General features: G+C 39.8%; 1 protein-coding gene across 4 annotated transcripts in view; it reads right to left on the minus strand.

Moving 5' to 3' along the window:
- Positions 1–2328: 2328 nt before the first annotated feature.
- TMEM178A (transmembrane protein 178A) overlaps positions 2329–22267 on the minus strand; it is a 297669-nt gene continuing 277730 nt past the window's right edge. For all 4 annotated transcript variants that reach the window (XM_037807763.1, XM_037807761.1, XM_037807760.1 and 1 more), the window contains exon 4: positions 2329–3291. In XM_037807763.1, the coding sequence (XP_037663691.1) occupies positions 3050–3291 (242 nt within the window). In that variant the 3' untranslated portion in view covers positions 2329–3049. The remainder of the gene's footprint in view (positions 3292–22267) is intronic.

Below are 22267 nucleotides of genomic sequence, written 5' to 3' on the forward strand. Positions count from 1 at the left end.
CTGGAGCGACACACACACAATAGTGCCCGAGTCCCTGAGCCTCCTAAGAGTCAGACTGGTGACCACTGAGAAGCCTGTGGTTCCAAGGCTCCGTCCCTTCTGACCTGTGGCTCTGCTCCTTTGGAACCAGGATTGGGCCTGAGAACCACTGTGCCAAAGGTTCCAGAATCCCTGGGGAAGCCACACAGCCATCCCCTCTGAGGTCCTGATACCTTCAGCGAGCGTGTGGCTCTGCTAATTGTGAGGTCTCCACCCTCTTCCCAGTCTCTGGGATCCCCTTGAGCACTTCTAGTCTGCAAAGTCCCCCGTCTGGCCTGCCTCCTTCCTGGACACCCTGCACAGTCACTTCAGGGAGCTCAGCCTCCTCTGCTTTCTGCCCTGCAAAATTCCCTGGGCAAAGAAATACCAAGACTGGCTCTATGCGTGCAACTAGGAGTGGGGCAGGGAAAACAGAGAGAGAACACACAAATGATCTCAAATTATTGTCCTGCACAGTACTCTGCAGCCATTTCAATCACTCATCATTCACAAGGCAAGTAAGAGAACATCCCTAAGAGAAGCCCAAGGATGGGAGGTGGGGTGGGGGGGCAAATGGTCAGCACTGGCAACATTTCCTCATACTCTGTGACGCTGAATAGAAAGTGAGGAAACAGGCAACAGGCACGTTGCTCCTTGCTCCGGGCTCACTTTGGCTGGAAGGCAGGGGAGGCTCAGTTCTTGCCAGCAGACATTCAAATCCTAACTGAACTAACTCCCCTGGCTTCTGGGCAAATCTTTCCTACTGTGTGAACTTTTCAACCTTCTGTCACTGTGAGGCTTTCTTCCATTTTCACCTCAAACCCTTAAGAAGCGCTCTGAAACTTCAAAAGTCTCTCACTCAAACATTGCTTTGGTGGTTGGAATATAAATGTTCAAGAGTCGCGACATCTTCTGTGGGGATCTTTAAAGAAGACTTCAGAGAAAGAGCTTTCCTGCCTTGAGAATTTCCCACATAAGTAATAAATGAAAATAACTGCCCCCTTTATATGCCTGCCCAGAGGGACTGGTTTACTAAACAGGCCGGTGAGACCCCGTGTGAACGTGCCCACAGTCTCGGCTGTGCCGGGAACCACAGTGGACGCTCCTAACCTCTTCCAAAGGGCTCACTTGACAATACGTGGCCACTGTGCTTGGGAATCAGACTTTATTCTTTGGGGGTAGATTATCGTTACCCTTTTATGCATACCAAATCAATTTTTAAAAAGAAGATAAGAAAATGAACCTTTTACTAAATTAAAATCTGACACAGGTGTTATTCTGGATATGGCATTTCCCCCTTTCCTACACAGCTCTTCGCCACATGCTACACGTAGAATAGAGGACAACGTTGGAGTTAAAGGGAAAGCTTCGAGGTCAGCTAATGCCCACCCCTCCATCTTAAGATAAGGAAACACAAAGGAAGGATTTTAAATTTTGCCCTTGTACCCATACATAGGAAAAGAATTGAGAAAAAAATGAAGCAAATGTTTCAAATGTTTTCTTTGATGAGGGGCTGAATACTGTGGTTATTTTCTTTTCCTTCCTTCCTTCCTTCCTTCCTTCCTCCCTCGGTGAGCTCCCAGTTATGCAAACTCCCCAGTGTATAAAGAACACAGCTCTACTATTATGGTTATGTCTGACCACCAGCTTCCTTATCAGTAAAATGGAATAATAGTAGCTACTTCATAGAGCTTTTGAGAGGATTAAATGAAATAATACCCAGAAAGAACGTACCCAGCCCATGGCACATAGTAAGTGCTAAATAAATGTTAGCTACTGAAGAGGGAGCCACAGCTCTGTCTCAGAATGGTGACTCTTAACCCCAGCTGCACATCCTAATCATCTAGGAAGTTTTATTAAAAACACCCAAGCCCAGGCTCAGCCAAGGAGATTCAGGGTTCATTTGTCTGGAGTGGGGTGCAGCTTTAGGGATGGTTCAGGAATTCCCCAGGTGATTCTCATTGCCACCAAGGTTGAAAACCACGGACCTAGGAGGTCCAGGGACAAGGCCAGAGACCATATATCCTTATCACAGGATAAATATCAGCAGGTGGTAAAGGGGGAGCAAAAGAGAGAGAGAAAATTTAGAATATGATAGTAAAGTTTAAGAAGAAATTTGAAAACCACATCTTTTCTCAATAGCAACTGTGTGGTTGCTACAAAAGATAAATAATAATGACCAACATAATAGAAATGAAGCAATGAGTAAATCTTAATCAGAGCCTTTTTAAAACTGTGAAGCACTCACCTGCTTAGTAAGGCTAAGGAAACCTGTTGACACAGCTCACAGACAGGAAAACACACCCAGACTAACAAGGGGCAGTCATTTAATGCAGAAATCCAGTTAACACAAAGAATCAGAAGTGGAACAACAGGCAGGACTTCAAACAATACTGCATAGAGTCACAGAATAGCTCTTACATGGTTGATCTGTTTTTCCTGTGATTTCAATTCCAGTACAAAGGCAGAGAAGAGACTTCAATTTAAAAAATAACGATAAGGCAACAGAAGGAGAATCTTCTTGTGACAAGGAACATTCACAAGTGCACAAACATTTGGTGCTGACACAAGACACCATTGGGACAAGTTCTGAAGATGCTGCATTAAAATTTAACAAGCGTGGTACAATGACAAGAAAATTATACTCACTTTGTTATGAATCATTTTGCAAATAGAAATGACTCTCAGGTAATTGTTATATACAAACTTTCTGAACTAAATGGAAATCATACAAATCTTTCCATTGCAGTTTCCTCTTTTTCTAAACCCAGAAGTGTTCTGTGGCACTGCTCCCTATATCACACAGTCCAAGCATAAATAGTCATTAAAGCACTTGAATCCACAGTATTCTTTTCCTTATAAAATCTTGCTTGATTTTATACCAGTTATCCAGAAAGGGAGGGCAGGCAACAGGTTGGAATGGAAAAGATACCGCTCTGCTTGGAATCCTGACCCGAACCCTCTGTTTGCTCCTCCCAGGAGTCGTCCGCACTGTGGATGGGCCACTGAGCAGTGAACCTACAGGCAAGAGTCATACCGTGGAGTCCCTGCCAGACTTTAGATGCACAATCTTGGTCCGGCTAATAAACGGGTAAGTGATGCAGAGACCTCCAGCTGCCACAGTGAAGCCTAAGCTGCACCAGGCACAAAAGATGGACCAGCTGTAGCCATGTTCCACACCATCAGGAAGGCTGTAAATTAGCTTCGGGAGCCGGTTCAGATCATAGGAGATACTGGCAGCATAAGTGCAAAGGGAAATGGTGCAAAATATCCCTGTAAGTAATACAAAGGGAACAGAATGATCGTTACAGTTTTGTCTTCTACAAGGCCTTTGCAAAAATCGGATCAACCAGATAAGCAATCACTCCAACATAATAAAGGATCCAAAATTCTTATACTTGAATTAATCCATTCAACTAACATTGACAGAATCTCTATGTTCCAGACACTACACCAGGAATTAGAGATAAGGGAGTGAAAAAGACAGACGGGAAAGTCTGATAACTTGAATTATTTGGAATTACTTTCCTTGAGTGGTATTTATATTTGAATTAATTTTTCGTTTTCATTCTTAATAACACTATTTTTTTTAAAAGGAAAAATCTATCATCACTCAAACCTTAAAGAAAATAATTTTAATTTCCTTTTTGTTCTATACTTGATTTGAAACATTTTATGTAGATGCAATCATCATAAAAATCTGTTTCCTTTTTCAATTTTCATTATAAGTATTTATCATGTTGCCTATAAATATATTAAATAAATATTTATAAATGGTTAAGTCATTTTTTAAAGGTACAGAGTCTGGCACATAATAGGCCCTCAACAATCATTTTTTACTGAATGAATAAATGCTTTAAAATAATGTAAATTAAATCCAGGAATTTAGAACTGATATAAAATAGCTGAGTAGGAGATCATAAATTTCAACTATTGAGAATAGGCAATTTGGTTAATATAAGGAAAATGGATGGACCCCAAATTTTACTTTTTTATACCAGAACATGTAAGTATAATTGTCCTTCCAGAACACTAAAATCAAGACTCTATAAAAAATGCTGCAAGAGCAAAACACATGGGATTTTAAGTGACTCAAGCATGTAGATGTTTCCATTCTACCATTAATGGTCTCCCAAGGATGCTCCTTTTGGGTTGCATGGGATCAGAATGAGGCAGTTGCTGAGCTGAAGATGGGTTATGAAAACAGAAACAGGTAAAAAAAAAAAAAAAGAAAGAAAGAAAAAGAAAAAGGAAAGAGAAAAAACATCAGAATGTCCAATTCTGTTCTGAGTCCTGCACAGACAGCCACATCTCTTCTTTATACTTTGGTTTTCTCCTGTATATAAAGTGGACATCTATTTGCCGGCAAATTGCTTTGGCATCCTTAGGGATTTATGTAGCATTTCCATGGGAAATAGAGACACAGATTTGGGAAGTGAAGAAGAGGATTGAAAGTAACAGATTCCACTTTTTTTTTTTTTTTTTTTTTTTGAATGTATGGCTTTGGTGATCAGAAACCCTAGCAGAAAAACAAGCTCAGAAAAAAGTAGCAATTCACAGGAAATAAAGATCACCTTAATGCTGTTTTCAGTGCTAAAATTCTGCTTCCATCAAGCCATATAAAGGCAAATTGCCTGAATCCTTTTCCAAATGTGCATTTAGAACAAAAATGCTCTAAATTAAAAGGACACTCAACCTGATAAAATTTACTACTTCCTACTCTTTGCCTAATTCTGTTTTTAAACTCCAAAGTGCTTCTGTTTTTCTACAAGGGGAGAAGATCTTATCTTCCTACTTCTTGCCCCAGACTACAATAAACATACCTCTTTAACTCTCCAAAAGAAAGATCAAAATGGAAATATGTCTTTCATAAAGAAATAGACCATTTAAAAAAGAATACTCCAAACTTTGTGAGGAGCAAATGTTCTTAAATCTACCTAAATGTTTTCACTGGCTGCAAAACAAAGGCAGTGTTTACATACAACAAGGTCCTTTTAACAAATGCTCATAATAGAACAATAGGCAGTTAGGAAAAAAATTGATCTCTGGAGTATCAACAGGTAAATCTCAACAATATAAAAATGACTAGCTCACAGGAAAAAAAAAAAAACTCTATTCTTTAATTAACTGTCTGCATAGAGCTGAATGCCTAAAAGCAAGGATTTTTACAAGCAGCATGGTTTAAAGGACCTCTGAAAGCTTGAGTTCAAACTTAGACTTTTAAACATCCTTTGATGTCCCAGGAGATGTTGCCTAGTCCCAGCTCTACGACTCACTCACTGTATGACCTTGAAATCAGCAACCTCTATGAGTCTTATTTTCTTCATATAGAAAAAAATTAAAATGGGGGGTTGGCTACTGAAGTTCCTTACAATGTCAACTTTCTGTGGTTCTGTTATTCCACAATGTGGAATGAAGCCAGAACATTTCCCAAAATTTCCTAATACATCTAGCAGTCAGTATTATGTAACTAAAAGAAAAATGGAAGGTCATATGCATTTTCTTCCTGTAGAAACTCTCTTTAATTTTATACTAAACATTGATTTTATTGGCACCTCTCTCCTGCCAACTCTAAAATTTCTTTTGGGGAAATGAATTTTAGCACACTGCCAGTCCTAACTCAGCGGAAAGGCAGTATAAGAAACAATCTAGTCAGCCATCATTTGAGCAGACTGGGAGCCTCCCTACACAGCCCAGCAGCCCAGAACTGCCCTCAGGGGACTTGACATAGCACAGTCATCCCTCAGCAGAGGAACCGGGGTGCACAGCCTGGAAGAGGGGCCCACTTGCAAGTCTCAGGAGCCATACGCCAATACCAAGGACTTGTGGGTCAGTGGCAGAGACAAACTGTGGCAGGACTGAACTGAAGGATTAGACTATTGCAGCAGCTTTAAAACTCTAGGATCACCAGGGAGATTTGATTTTTAGGGCCACCCCCCCTCCCCGACTGCCCAGAAACACGCCCCACATACAGGGCAGGCAACACCAACTACACACGCAAGCTTGGTACAACAATTGGGCCCCACAAGACTCACTCCCCCACTCACCAAAAAGGCTAAGCAGGGGAGAACTGGCTTGTGGAGAACAGGTGGCTCGTGGACGCCACCTGCTGGTTAGTTAGAGAAAGTGTACTCCACGAAGCTGTAGATCTGATAAATTAGAGATAAGGACTTCAATAGGTCTACAAACCCTAAAAGAACCCTATCAAGTTCAGCAAATGCCACGAGGCCAAAAACAACAGAAAATTATAAAGCATATGAAAAAACCAGACGATATGGATAACCCAAGCCCAAGCACCCAAATCAAAAGACCAGAAGAGACACAGCACCTAGAGCAGCTACTCAAAGAACTAAAGATGAACAATGAGACCATAGTACGGGATATGAAGGAAATCAAGAAGACTCTAGAAGAGCATAAAGAAGACATTGCAAGACTAAATAAAAAAATGGATGATCTTATGGAAATTAAAGAAACTGTTGACCAAATTAAAAAGATTCTGGACACTCATAGTACAAGACTAGAGGAAGTTGAACAACGAATCAGTGACCTGGAAGATGACAGAATGGAAAATGAAAGCATAAAAGAAAGAATGGGGACAAAAATTGAAAAAATCGAAATGGACCTCAGGGATATGATAGATAATATGAAACATCCAAATATAAGACTCATTGGTGTCCCAGAAGGGGAAGAAAAGGGTAAAGGTCTAGGAAGAGTATTCAAAGAAATTGTTGGGGAAAACTTCCCAAATCTTCTAAACAACATAAATACACAAATCATAAATGCTCAGCGAACTCCAAATAGAATAAATCCAAATAAACCCACTCCAAGACATATACTGATCACACTGTCAAACACAGAAGAGAAGGAGCAAGTTCTGAAAGCAGCAAGAGAAAAGCAATTCACCACATACAAAGGAAACAGCATAAGACTAAGTAGTGACTACTCAGCAGCCACCATGGAGGCGAGAAGGCAGTGGCACGATATATTTAAAATCCTGAGTGAGAAAAATTTCCAGCCAAGAATACTTTATCCAGCAAAGCTCTCCTTCAAATTTGAGGGAGAGCTTAAATTTTTCACAGACAAACAAATGCTGAGAGAATTTGCTAACAAGAGACCTGCCCTACTGGAGATACTAAAGGGAGCCCTACAGACAGAGAAACAAAGAAAGGACAGAGAGACTTGGAGAAAGGTTCAGTACTAAAGAGATTCGGTATGGGTACAATAAAGGATATTAATAGAGAGAGGGGAAAAATATGGCAAACATAAACCAAAGGATAAGATGGCTGATTCAAGAAATGCCTTCACGGTTATAACGTTGAATGTAAATGGATTAAACTCCCCAATTAAAAGATATAGATTCGCAGAATGGATCAAAACAAATGAACCATCAATATGTTGCATACAAGAGACTCATCTTAGACATAGGGACACAAAGAAACTGAAAGTGAAAGGATGGAAAAAAATATTTCATGCAAGCTACAGCCAAAAGAAAGCAGGTGTAGCAATATTAATCTCAGATAAAATAGACTTCAAATGCAGGGATGTTTTGAGAGACAAAGAAGGCCACTACATACTAATAAAAGGGGCAATTCAGCAAGAAGAAATAACAATCGTAAATGTCTATGCACCCAATCAAGGTGCCACAAAATACATGAGAGAAACACTGGCAAAACTAAAGGAAGCAACTGATGTTTCCACAATAATTGTGGGAGACTTCAACACATCACTCTCTCCTATAGATAGATCAACCAGACAGAAGACCAATAAGGAAATTGAAAACCTAAACAATCTGATAAATGAATTAGATTTAACAGACATATACAGGACATTACATCCCAAATCACCAGGATACACATACTTTTCTAGTGCTCACGGAACTTTCTCCAGAATAGATCATATGCTGGGACATAAAACAAGCCTCAATAAATTTAAAAAGGTTGAAATTATTCAAAGCACATTCTCTGACCACAATGGAATACAATTAGAAGTCAATAACCATCAGAGACTTAGAAAATTCACAAATACCTGGAGGTTAAACAACACACTCCTAAACAATCAGTGGGTTAAAGAAGAAATAGCAAGAGAAATTCCTAAATATATAGAGACGAACGAAAATGAGAACACAACATACCAAAACCTATGGGATGCAGCAAAAGCAGTGCTAAGGGGGAAATTTATAGCACTAAACGCATATATTAAAAAGGAAGAAAGAGCCAAAATCAAAGAACTAATGGATCAACTGAAGAAGCTAGAAAATGAACAGCAAACCAATCCTAAACCAAGTAGAAGAAAAGAAATAACAAGGATTAAAGCAGAAATAAATGACATAGAGAACAAAAAAACAATAGAGAGGATAAATATCACCAAAAGTTGGTTCTTTGAGAAGAACAACAAGATTGACAAGCCCCTAGCTAGAATGACAAAATCAAAAAGAGAGAAGACCCATATAAACAAAATAATGAATGAAAAAGGTGACATAACTGCAGATCCTGAAGAAATTAAAAAAATTATAAGAGGATATTATGAACAACTGTATGGCAATAAACTGGACAATGTAGAGGAAATGGACAATTTCCTGGAAACATATGAACAACCTAGACTGACCAGAGAAGAAATAGAAGAACTCAACCAACCCATCACAAGCAAAGAGATCCAATCAGTCATCAAAAATCTTCCCACAAATAAATGCCCAGGGCCAGATGGCTTCACAGGGGAATTCTACCAAACTTTCCAGAAAGAACTGACACCAATCTTACTCAAACTCTTTCAAAACATTGAAGAAAATGGAACACTACCTAACTCATTTTATGAAGCTAACATCAATCTAATACCAAAACCAGCCAAAGATGCTACAAAAAAGGAAAACTACCGGCCAATCTCCCTAATGAATATAGATGCAAAAATCCTCAACAAAATACTTGCAATTCGAATCCAAAGACACATTAAAAAAATCATACACCATGACCAAGTGGGGTTCATTCCAGGCATGCAAGGATGGTTCAACATAAGAAAAACAATCAATGTATTACAACACATTAAAAACTCGAAAGGGAAAAATCAATTGATCATCTCAATAGATGCTGAAAAAGCATTTGACAAAATCCAACATCCGTTTTTGATAAAAACACTTCAAAAGGTAGGAATTGAAGGAAACTTCCTCAACATGATAAAGAGCATATATGAAAAACCCACAGCCAGCATAGTACTCAATGGTGAGAGACTGAAAGCCTTCCCTCTAAGATCAGGAACAAGACAAGGATGCCCGCTGTCACCACTGTTATTCAACATTGTGCTGGAAGTGCTAGCCAGGGCAATCCGGCAAGACAAAGAAACAAAAGGCATCCAAATTGGAAAAGAAGAAGTAAAACTGTCATTGTTTGCAGACGATATGATCTTATATCTAGAAAACCCTGAGAAATCGACGATACAGCTACTAGAGCTAATAAACAAATTAGCAAAGTAGCGGGATACAAGATTAATGCACATAAGTCAGTAATGTTTCTATATGCTAGAAATGAACAAACTGAAGAGACACTCAAGAAAAAGATACCATTTTCAATAGCAACTAAAAAAATCAAGTACCTAGGAATAAACTTAACCAAAGATGTAAAAGACCTATACAAAGAAAACTACATAACTCTACTAAAAGAAATAGAAGGGGACCTTAAAAGATGGAAAAATATTCCATGTTCATGGATAGGAAGGCTAAATGTCATTAAGATGTCAATTCTACCCAAACTCATCTACAAATTCAATGCAATCCCAATCAAAATTCCAACAACCTACTTTGCAGACTTGGAAAAGCTAGTTATCAAATTTATTTGGAAAGGGAAGATGCCTCGAATTGCTAAAGACACTCTAAAAAAGAAAAACGAAGTGGGAGGACTTACACTCCCTGACTTTGAAGCTTATTATAAAGCCACAGTTGCCAAAACAGCATGGTACTGGCACAAAGAGAGACATATAGATCAATGGAATCAAATTGAGAATTCAGAGATAGACCCTCAGATCTATGGCCGACTGATCTTTGATAAGGCCCCCAAAGTCACTGAACTGAGCCATAATGGTCTTTTCAACAAATGGGGCTGGGAGAGTTGGATATCCATATCCAAAAGAATGAAAGAGGACCCCTACCTCACCCCCTACACAAAAATTAACTCAAAATGGACCAAAGATCTCAATATAAAAGAAAGTACCATAAAACTCCTAGAAGATAATGTAGGAAAACATCTTCAAGACCTTGTATTAGGCGGCCACTTCCTAGACTTTACACCCAAAGCACAAGCAACAAAAGAGAAAATAGATAAATGGGAACTCCTCAAGCTTAGAAGTTTCTGCACCTCAAAGGAATTTCTCAAAAAGGTAAAGAGGCAGCCAACTCAATGGGAAAAAATTTTTGGAAACCATGTATCTGACAAAAGACTGATATCTTGCATATACAAAGAAATCCTACAACTCAATGACAATAGTACAGACAGCCCAATTATAAAATGGGCAAAAGATATGAAAAGACAGTTCTCTGAAGAGGAAATACAAATGGCCAAGAAACACATGAAAAAATGTTCAGCTTCACTAGCTATTAGAGAGATGCAAATTAAGACCACAATGAGATACCATCTAACACCGGTTAGAATGGCTGCCATTAAACAAACAGGAAACTACAAATGCTGGAGGGGATGTGGAGAAATTGGAACTCTTATTCACTGTTGGTGGGACTGTATAATGGTTCAGCCACTCTGGAAGTCAGTCTGGCAGTTCCTTAGAAAACTAGATATAGAGCTACCATTCAATCCGGCGATTGCACTTCTCGGTATATACCCGGAAGATCGGAGAGCAGTGACACGAACAGATATCTGCACGCCAATGTTCATAGCAGCATTATTCACAATTTCCAAGAGATGGAAACAACCCAAATGTCCTTCAACAGATGAGTGGATAAATAAAATGTGGTATATACACACGATGGAATACTACGCGGCAGTAAGAAGGAACGATCTCGTGAAACATATGACAACATGGATGAATCTTGAAGACATAATGCTGAGTGAAATAAGCCAGGCACAGAAAGAGAAATATTATATGCTACCACTAATGTGAACTTTCAAAAATGTAAAACAAATGGTTTATAATGTAGAATGTAGGGGAACTAGCAGTAGAGAGTAATTAAGGAAGGGGGAACAATAATCCAAGAAGAACAGATAAGCTTTTTAACGTTCTGGGGATGCCCAGAAATGACTATGGTCTGTTAATTTCTGATGGATATAGTAGGAACAAGTTCACAGAAAGGTTGCTATATTATGTAACTTTCTTGGGGTAAAGTAGGAACATGTTGGAAGTTAAGCAGTTATCTTAGGTTAGTTGTCTTTTTCTTACTCCCTTGTTATGGTCTCTTTGAAATGTTCTTTTATTGTATGTTTGTTTTCTTTTTAACTTTTTTTTTCATAGTTAATTTAAAAAAGAAGGGAAAGTTAAAAAATAAAAAAAGAAAGAAAGAAAAACAAGGAAAAAAAAATGATGTAGTGCCCCCTTGAGGAGCCTGTGGAGAATGCAGGGGTATTCGCCTACCCCACCTCCATGATTGCTAACATGACCACAGACATAGGGGACTGGTGGTTTGATGGGTTGAGCCCTCTACCATAAGTTTTACCCTTGGGAAGACAGTTGCTGCAAAGGAGAGGCTAGGCCTCCCTATATTTGTGCCTAAGAGTCTCCTCCTGAATGCCTCTTTGTTGCTCAGATGTGGCCCTCTCTCTCTGGCTAAGCCAACTTGAAAGGTGAAATCACTGCCCTCCCCCCTACATGGGATCAGACACCCAGGGGAGTGAATCTCCCTGGCAGCGTGGAATATGACTCCTGGGGAGGAATGTAGACCCGGCATCGTGGGACGGAGAACATCTTCTTGACCAAAAGGGGGATGTGAAAGGAAATGAAATAAGCTTCAGTGGCAGAGAGATTCCAAAACGAGCCGAGAGGTCACTCTGGTGGGCACTCTTACGCACACTTTAGACAACCCTTTTTAGGTTCTAAAGAATTGGGGTAGCTGGTGGTGGATACCTGAAACTATCAAACTACAACCCAGAACCCATGAATCTCAAAGACAGATGTATAAAAATGTAGCTTATGAGGGGTGACAATGGGATTGGGAAAGCCATAAGAACCACACTCCACTTTGTCTAGTTTATGGATGGATGAGTAGAAAAATAGGGGAAGGAAACAAACAGACAAAGGTACCCAGTGTTCTTTTTTACTTCAATTGCTCTTTTTCACTCTAATTATTATTCTTGTTATTTTTGTGTGTGTGCTAATGAAGGTGTCAGGGATTGATTTAGGTGATGAATGTACAACTATGTAATGGTACTGTAAACAATTGAAAGTACGATTTGTTTTGTATGACTGCGTGGTATGTGAATATATCTCAATAAAATGATTAAAAAAAAAAAAGGACATTACTGGGACATATGAAAAAATTGGAATACAGACTGTAAGTTTTATATCAATGTTAATTTTCTTGAACTTTATAACTTCACTTAAGGTGGTTATATAAGTGAATAGCCTTATTCTTAGGAAAAACACAAGACAGTATCAGGTGTTCAAGGAGCATTATGTATACAACCAACATTGACATGTTCAGAAAGATGGATTGGTAAATAGATAAAAAAGATAGATAGATAGATAGATAGATAGAAAGCATGACAAACAAATGTGGGTAATGTTAAAAAATTGGTGCATCTGTGTATGTCAGGGGTAGGGTTATGTCAGATTTCTATCTATGGGGTTTGTATTATTTTTGTAACTGTCCTTAAGTTTGAAAGTATTTTAAATTTAAAGTTTAATAAAAGAAAAAGGAAGTCTAAAAAAAAAAAAAAGAAAGAAACAATCTAATCTGAGGACATAACCAGGTTGAGGGGCTCTCTCTCTCTGCCCTCAGGGTCATGAATGGTTCTGCTTCTCCCGGTCAACAGCTTGTTCTTACTCCATGAACACTGCGAATCATGTCACTAATAAACTTTCTCTCTTAATGCCCGAATTGCCAGAGAGCTACAGCTCCCTAAAGCTAAATAGGTGGCCCACCGTACACAAAGTATGGTACTTCATGGCCCACTTTTTGCTACTAACCTCACCCTTGGACATATTATTTGCAAACCTGATTGCTCCTCTGTCTTATTTTCGTAGCTTATTTGCATTTATGAATTTATTTTATCTCGAGATATTATACAGATTTCTGGGCCACTTAAGTCTTTTTTAGAATTGGGCACTCATCAAACCTTCTTGATGGAAACTTGCTTTATTTTCTGCTGCCTTTATTCACTCAGCTGAGAGTGGTGGAGAGAGTAATACGCCCCAAAATATGCTCCTCCTGCCCTTTCTCTTGTCCACAAACACTTCCACATATTGTCCCTTACTGACATATTTTCTCCTTCCGAGATGCTATTGAATTGGTTCTGAGTGAGAAGAAAGCAACCAACAAGAAGAGTGTATCTATGAATTTAAGAGCCCCCCCTTCTCATATCCTCACCTCTTTAAGAAAGTTTGTAAATACAGAGCTGCTACAACTATCGTTTGGGGAACGGGCAGTTCTGTTTCTGCTTATTACAGAGAAACATACTGAGAGGAGTCAAAGCACCATTTCCCACTTTTTCAAAAAGCTTTTGTAAAAGAGGCCTAGACAAAACCTGCTTACAATTGTGCCTAAGAGTCTCCCCCTGAGTGCCTCTCTGTTGCTCAGATGTGGCCTCTCTCTCTAACTAAGCCCCCTTGGCAGGTGATCTCACTGCCCTCCCCTCTAAGTGGGACCTGACTCCCAGGTGTGTAAGTCTCCCTGGCAATGCAGGATATGACTCCTGGGGATGAATCTGGACCTGGCAGCATGGGTTGAGAACATCTTCTTGACCAAAAGAGGGATGTGAAATAAAACGAAATAAAGCTTCAGTGGCTGAGAGATTTCAAATGGAGTCGAGAGGTCACTCTGGTGGACATTCTTATGCACTGTATAGATAACTTTTTAGGTTTTAACATATTGGAATAGCTAGAAGTAAATACCTGAAACTACCAAACTCCAACCCAGTAGCCTTGACTCTTGAAGACGATTGTATAACAATGTAGCTTATAAGGGGTGACAGTGTGATTGTGAAAACCCTGTGGATCACACTCCCTTTATCCAGTGTATGGATGGATGAGTAGAAAAATGGGAAAAAAACCTAAATGAAAAATAGGGTGGGGTGGGGGGGTGATTTGGGTGTTCTTTTTTTATTTTTATTTTTTATTCTGATTCTGCTTCTTTCTGGTGTAAGGAAAATGTTCAAAAATAGATTGGGGTGTATGAGCAACTATATGCTAATAAACTAGACAACTTAGATGAAATGGACAACTTCCTAGAAAAGCATAAACAACCAACATTAACTCAAGAAGAAATAGATGACCTCGACAAACCAATCACAAGTAAAGAGATTGAGTCAGTCATCAAAAAGCTCCCAAAAAGGAAAAGCCCAGGACCAGATGGTTTCACATGTGAATTCTACCAAGCATTCAAGAACAAATTAGTACCAATCCTGCTCAATCTCTTCAAAAAAATTGAAGAAGAAAAAAGAAGAAGAAAGCTACCTAACTCTTTCTATGAAGCCATCATCACCCTAATACCAAAACCAGGCAAAGATACTACAAAAAAAGAAAATTATAGACCAATTTCTTTAATGAATATAGATGCAAAAATCCTCAACAAAATACTCGCAAATCGAATCCAGCAGCACATTAAAAGAATTATACACCACGACCAGGTGGGATTTATTCCAGGTATGCAAGGCTGGTTCAACACAAGAAAATCAATTAATGTAATACACCACATCAATAAATCAAAGCAGAAGAACCACATGATCGTCTCAATTGATGCAGAAAAGGCATTTGACAAAATTCAACATCCTTTCCTGATGAAAACACTTCAAAGGATAGGAATAGAAGGGAACTTTTTCAATATGATAAAGGCAATATATGAAAAACCCACAGCTAACATCACACTCAATGGGGAGAGACTGAAAGCTTTTCCTCTAAGATCAGGAACAAGACAGGGATGCCCACTATCACCATTGCTATTCAACATTGTGCTGGAAGTTCTAGCTAGAGCAATTAGCCAAGAAAAAGAAATAAAAGGCATCCAAATTGGAGAGGAAGAAGTAAAACTTTCACTATTTGCAGATGACATGATTCTATATGTAGGAAATCCAGACAAATCTACAGCAAAGCTACTAGAACTAGTCAATGAATACAGCAAAGTAGCAGGCTACAAGATCAACACGCAAAAATCTGTAGTGTTCCTATACACAAGTAATGTGCAACAAGAGGAGGAAATCAAGAAAAAAATCCCATTTACAATAGCAACCAAAAGAATCAAGTATTTAGGAATAAACTTAACCAAGGACACAAAAGACCTTTACATAGAAAACTATAAGAAACTGCTAAAAGAAATTGAACAAGACCTGAAAAAATGGAAGAACATACCATGTTCATGGATTGGAAGACTAAATATAGTTAAGATGGCAATTTTACCTAAACTGATTTACAGATTCAATGCAATACCAATTCAAATCCCAACAACTTACTTTACAGAAATAGAAAAACCAATAACTAAATTTATTTGGAAGGGTAAGATGCCCCGAATAGCCAAAAATGTCTTGAGAAAGAGGAGTGAAGTGGGAGGTCTCACACTACCTGACTTTGAAGCATATTACAAAGCTACAGTACTCAAAACAGCATGGTACTGGCATAAGGACAGATATACTGATCAATGGAATCGAACTGAGTGTTCAGAAGTAGACCCTCACATCTATGGACAACTGATCTTTGATAAGGCAGTGAAGCCGAAGCAACTGGGAAAGAGCAGCCTGTTCAATAAATGGTGTTTGGAAAACTGGAGATCCATTTCCAAAAGAATGAAAGAGGATGTCCATCTCACACCTTATACCAAAATTAACTCAAAATGGATCAAAGACCTAAACATTAGCACCAAGACCATAAAACTCTTAGAAGAAAATGTAGGGCAATATCTTAAAGATCTTGTGAAAGGAGGTGGTTTCTTAGACCTCACACCCAAGGCATGAGCAACCAAAGAACAAATAGACAAATGGGATCTCCTCAAAATTAAACACTTTTGTACATCCAAGGACTTTGTCAGAAAAGTCAAAAGGCAACCTACACAATGGGAGATGATATTTGGAAACCACATATCAGATAAGGGTTTAATATCCCGAATATATAAAGGAATCCTGCATCTCAATAACAGAAAGACAAACAATCCAATTAAAAAATGGGCAAAAGACATGAACAGACATTTTTCTGAAGAGGAAATACAAATGGCTCAAAAGCATATGAAAAAATGCTCAACTTCACTGGCTATTAAGGAAATGCAAATCAAAACCACAATGAGATATCATCTCACACCTACCAGAATGGCCATTATCCAAAAAACAGAAAATGACAAGTGCTGGAGAGCATGTGGAGAAAGAGGCACACTTATTCATTGTTGGTGGGAATGTAGAATGGTGCAACCACTCTGGAAGACAGTATGGAGGTTCCTCAGGAAGCTAAATATAGATTTGCCATATGACCCAGCTATTCCATTGCTGGGTATATACTCAGAGGAACTGAAACTTAAGACACAAACAGACATTTGTAAACCAATGTTTATTGCAGCATTATTCACAATTGCCAAGAGATGGAAACAGCCCAAATGTCCATCAAAGGACGAGTGGATAAACAAACTGTGGTATATACACATGATGGAATATTATGCAGCTGTAAGACAGAACAAAGACATGGATCATGTAATAATGTGGATGAACCTTGAGGACATTATGTTGAGTGAAGTTAGCCAGAAACAAAAGGACAGATTCTGTATGGTCTCACTAATATGAACAGACATTAATGAACAAACTTTGGGAGTTAAAAGCTGACAACACAGGCAACCAGGAGATAGAAAGAGGGCGGAGATCAGCCATTTGATGCTGAAGGACTACAGAATGTTTAGGATTGATTGCATAGATCCAGAAATAGATAGCATAATACTGTGTGATGGTAGCACAGTATTGTAAGTACACTGAACAAAGATGTCTGTGAGTAAAGCTGAAAGAGGTGGGATAGGAGAATGTATGACACCAGAGGTAAAGATAGATGATAAAGACTGGGACTGTATAACGTGGCAAAAACTGGAGTGGCCAATGACTGTTACTAAATATACAAATATAAAAATGTTTTTGCATGTGGGAAAGCAAATGAATGTCAACCATGTAGAAATTTGAAAAAGGGATGGTATTCAGGAAAATACATAATCAAAGCAAACTGGAGTCTATGGTCAACAGTAACATTGTAATATACCTCCATTAAATGTAACAAAGGCAATACGCCAATGCTAAATGTATATGAGAAGGGGATATAGGGGAGTAATATGGGATTCTTGGTAGTGGTATTTGCTGTCCTTAGTAGTATATTGTATTGTATGACATGTTATTTTTCTTTTTATCATTTTTTCTTATTGCTAAAAAAAAAAAAAAATTTTTCTTGTAGTAATCAGTATGTTCAAATGCTGATTGTGGAGATAAATGTACAACTTTATGATGATACCATGAACAACTGATTGTACACTGTGGATAAATGTATGGTATGTGAATATAAAAAAAAAATAGATTGGGGTGATGAATGCACAACTGTAAGATGGTACTGTGAACAGGTGATTGTACACCATGGATGACTGTATGATATGTGACCATATCTCAATAAAACTGAATTTAAAAGAAAGAAAAAAAAAGAGACCTAGCTAATTCAAGGCATTAAGAAAAAAAAAAAAAAAAAAAACCCTCCTAAATTCTAAGGCCTCAAGAATAAGTGTCATTTTAAATGATGAAAGTTTGTTTATTATAGCTACATTATTAGTTTTAGGTCAGTTGTGATACTATAGAATTCTCTTTTAGGTTCCATATGCACATCTTACAGTATTGCATATGGCCAATGTATGAAATACGTTCCTATACCTTTTATAGATCTTAGAAAGATTTTACTATTTAAATGATATTTAACCAGTTATTTAACAGTTATTTATCAAGAATCTACTATGTTCTGAAGACTGACCCAGTTCTGGCTATCTTATAGGTAGTTTAATGTAATGAGTGATGTTGGTCCCAGCCATAATTGGCTTGCAGTCAGTGTGGCCAGGACTCCAGTGTTCTTTCCGCTCTCCACCTCCCAGCATGCATCTCAGAGAAAGGTAGTAAGACCTCCTGGAGTTGCAATAAGTTCTGCACAGTGGAGTCAATAAAACCTGCTGAACCAAATTAAATTCAGCAATACACTGAGTTGAACCAATCTAAGAGCCAGGTCAACACAATTAGCTCCTGGTATAATACTATATCACAGCACACGTCCCACATAGGACTTTCCTACCCAGCAAGATATTTCAGACAATGCTGCATTTTCATCAGTAGCCATCTGTTAGCACCTACTTCGTGCAAGGTAGGTGAAGAGGCTATGAAAAGATAATACCACTCGGCATTCAAGAAGCTCAAAATCGAATGGTTCCTCCTAGAGATCCATGAGGAGAGGGGCTGACTCCAGACTCTTTGGCTTTCCCTTCCCTTCCCTTTCTCTCCCCTAAATAGCCTGGAGTGGCTCACCACCGACACCCTTCAGCCTAGTTCGCGGCCTCGGAGAAAGAGCCATCCCCGATGCGATGCTGAGCTGGGTGCTGTCTACTGCTGCAGCCTCCTCAAGAATGAAGAACCACTGGTTCTCTGAAAAACCCTGTATGCAGCTGCTTTTCTTATAAAATATTAAAAGGTTTTCTGCAATATTCTTAATTAGAAGATACCATAAAAAGCACTGAATTACAGGGCTAGAAAGGATATTTTTGGATCATGAAGAGAAGTAAATTTATGCTACCATTCTAGATCATCAATCTTACTTCCTTCTTGAAAACCTTCGGGGTGCCTATGGTGACATTATCAGGGGAACTGGGCCCTCTCTTTTTCACCACCATCCTTTGATGTGCTCTAAAGGCAGAGAAGAATGGAAGTTGCTTCACCCTGTTACCCTGATAATTAAATAACTGCAATACCCAAAGACATAAACACTGATTTTTCTTTTTCATTCCTTCAAAAAATGGCCTGCCCATCTTTTCTGGTCTCTGCTCTTGCAGCAAAAATGCCTCATGGCTACTTTTCTTGCAGATCATTCAAAAAGCCATTTCTAAGTCATCTTAACTGAAGACCGGGCAAGACTAATCGAGACAAAAAAACTTTAAAACAAAACCCCAAAACAAAATTACAGATTTACAATCTGTAATTTCTAATTCCAAAATGCATCTAATCCTTTCCTGAAAGATTGCAGCAATCTCATTTAGTGGCAAAGCCTGACCTGATCTGACATAAGGCTATTTATAGTCTTTATCGATCCCACTTCCTGTGAATATTCATATGTTTTGCTGCAGAAATGTTAATGTCTTTGATTTCAAGATGCTGCCCCAGACCCTGCTGCGGTTAGATTATGTAGGACGAATGCACCGTCTTACCTTTCTAAAAATAAAAATTTTTAAATCCTGAATTCCAAAACACATCTGGTCTCAAAAGTTTCGGATCTTTGTGCACCTGTAATTTTAGGTCATAATCAATGGATAGCCTAGATCGTTCAGTACACCTATTACAGTGGAGTCTTTTTTAATTTGAATGCCTTGAAGCAAAGGCTCAGATAACCCCGTGTGGGTATTTTCTGCCCCTGAAGCTTTGCGGGCGGGCTGCCTGGGTGGCCTCTTCTCTTGATCTGCTGTCAGGACACTCCACTCGCTGGAAGGCCCTGCCCCAGGAATCTTATGGGCCTTGAACTCTCTTCCAAATAAGCTGTGGCAGCTCAAGGCACAGTCAATGAAAGGAATAGATTCAGTGGGTAGTGAGACCCCCACCAAGGGAGGCCCAAGCTTTATCCATTCTGTGAGGCTCCCAGCATAATAAAAATAATAAAAGTCCTACAACAGAGATGCAAAAATTGTATTTTTAAATGTTTGCATTGAACAAATTAGCCCTCTAAAATATTTATATTTAGAATTTACATTATATTCATTATAATTATATTACAATGGCAATCTAATAGAATGCATAATCTAATATTTATGAAAATATTTATTCCACAGTGCACTGAAAGCAGTGTGGTCGAGTGCTGGGCAGAAGCTTAAAGCTGTAAGATGAGTGTCTTATTCCCTCAGTTCTGGCAGTATTTGTCTCTGGGACCACGTGTGTGACCTCAGAGGAGATGATGTCAAAAGACTAAACAGAGTCTTGGCAGATGGGAGGCCTGCTGGGCCCTGCCTGAGCATCCCCTGAAAGGCCCAGGGAAGGGGAAAGGGGTCAGCCTGGCTCCCAGATGCAAGGTGACCGTTCCACATATGGGTAATCAAGAGCTGTCTGTCTGCAACAAAGCAGAAGGAGAGAGACCATTACAAAGTTTCCGTTTGAACATCTCAAACTGTCACATCACTAATGCTCTTCATTGAAGGTTTGGCTAATAAGTTCAGGCAGAGAATGAAGATGCCAGTGCATTTAGAAAGGGCTAAGTTTAGCATCAAAAATCTGTAGGAGTGACGCTGACTAGAGCTGCTGAAGATACTTGTGCTTAATTAAAATCAATTCTTTTAACCCTTCTTTGCTCTGATCTGCTACTCCATGGGAATGTTCTACTGCGGTCGCGTTTGCTGCTTCGTGGGGGGGGGGGCAGCCGGTTGCTGAACCCTCGGCTCTCGGCGTTGCTCTGAGGGTACCGGCGGCGGGGGCTCTTTCCCGGAGGCGAGGGCGAGGCGGGGGACTGGGCCCTAGTCCCCGGCGGAGGCGTGCAAGGAGGGCGGCGAGAAGGAGCAGGCGGGACACGGTTCTTTGAGGGTGTGGAAAACCAAGAGAGCGAGAGCTTTATTAGGGGAGAGCACCAGCTTATATTGGGTGATTAGGGGGCGGGGTAGCTGTAGAGGTCAAAGGCTTGGATTGGTTCAGAGAGGGTGCAGAGGTTGATAGACAGGGGGCGGGAGTTGTTCCGGTAACTGAGCATGCTCACTAGAGGTGGGGGAGTTGCTCTGGCAACGAGGAGTGTCCGAGCAGGACAAGGGGGTGGGGAAAAGGCGGTTCCCTCCGGCAAGCCTCTCCCAACAGTGGTATTTTGGGTGAGGAAATGGGGCCTGCCTCCGGCCTCACTTTCCCAGGCCCGGGGGGCTGTGGAGGGCGCTGTCGCCCGTGCCCACCACCCTCCCCAGGGGCGGATCCGGTCCCCTGGCCCAGGCCCGCCAAGTTGAAGCACGTAATCAGTGTCCCGCATTCTACAGCTCATTTATCCCAGGCCACCGATTAATGAAGTTATTCTCAGTGTTTACAAAGGAAAGTTAACTGCATTATTTGCAGTAGCAAAAATGAAACAACATTCCTAAATCCCACAATAAGAGAATGGATGGACGCAGCACGGCACATCCACTCCATGGCTGAACGTGCAGCTGTTACAACTTTGGGAAGAAGAGGGAGCAACGTGAGCATTCTTATCACATGGTGGTAAGTGGAAGCACAGACAACTAAACATTTTCCATGCAAGGTCACAATCATTTTTCCCCCTTTTTCTTTTCTTTTCTTTTCTTTTTGTGAGGCAAACACATGGGCAAGATCTGGTCAAGAATAAGGAAAACTTAAACAACCTAATTTTTCAGGTGATGGGATCCTAAGTGGATTTCCTCTGTATTGCACTACCCAAAATAAAAACAATTTTACTTTATATCTGTTAGTCCTTCAGGACTGTATCATCAAAGTCTGTAAGTTTGGGGCAGATTTAGGGGTTTTGTGAGTGTTCATTGTTGTAGCTGTCATTTTGCTTGTTCTGTTTCTGCTTGTTTCATGGTCACAGAGCAGCTTTCGATGATAAATCCTGACGGCCCCCAAGCCAGGCTGGTGCAGAGATACTGCCCACATACGGAGCAGAAATGAGGCCTGAGCTCAAGGGAAGGGTGGGCCGGGCCCGGGAAACAAGGTCCCAGCTCTCCTGTGCTGACCCGACACCTCTCTGGTGGTTTCCAAGCTGAACTGCAGCCGTCCTTTCACTCAAAGCCAAACCAGCTCCTCTGCCTCCCCATTAACCCTCACTAGGCCCTGGTGTTTATGGCCCTGTGATTTGGTTTAATGCTAACACTTTTTTTATACACTAAGAACATACTAAACTATTCACGCATTATTTATATTGAACGTGTCCT

Source organism: Choloepus didactylus, chromosome 17 (assembly GCF_015220235.1).
Source record: "Choloepus didactylus isolate mChoDid1 chromosome 17, mChoDid1.pri, whole genome shotgun sequence".
Lineage (NCBI taxonomy): Eukaryota > Metazoa > Chordata > Mammalia > Pilosa > Megalonychidae > Choloepus > Choloepus didactylus.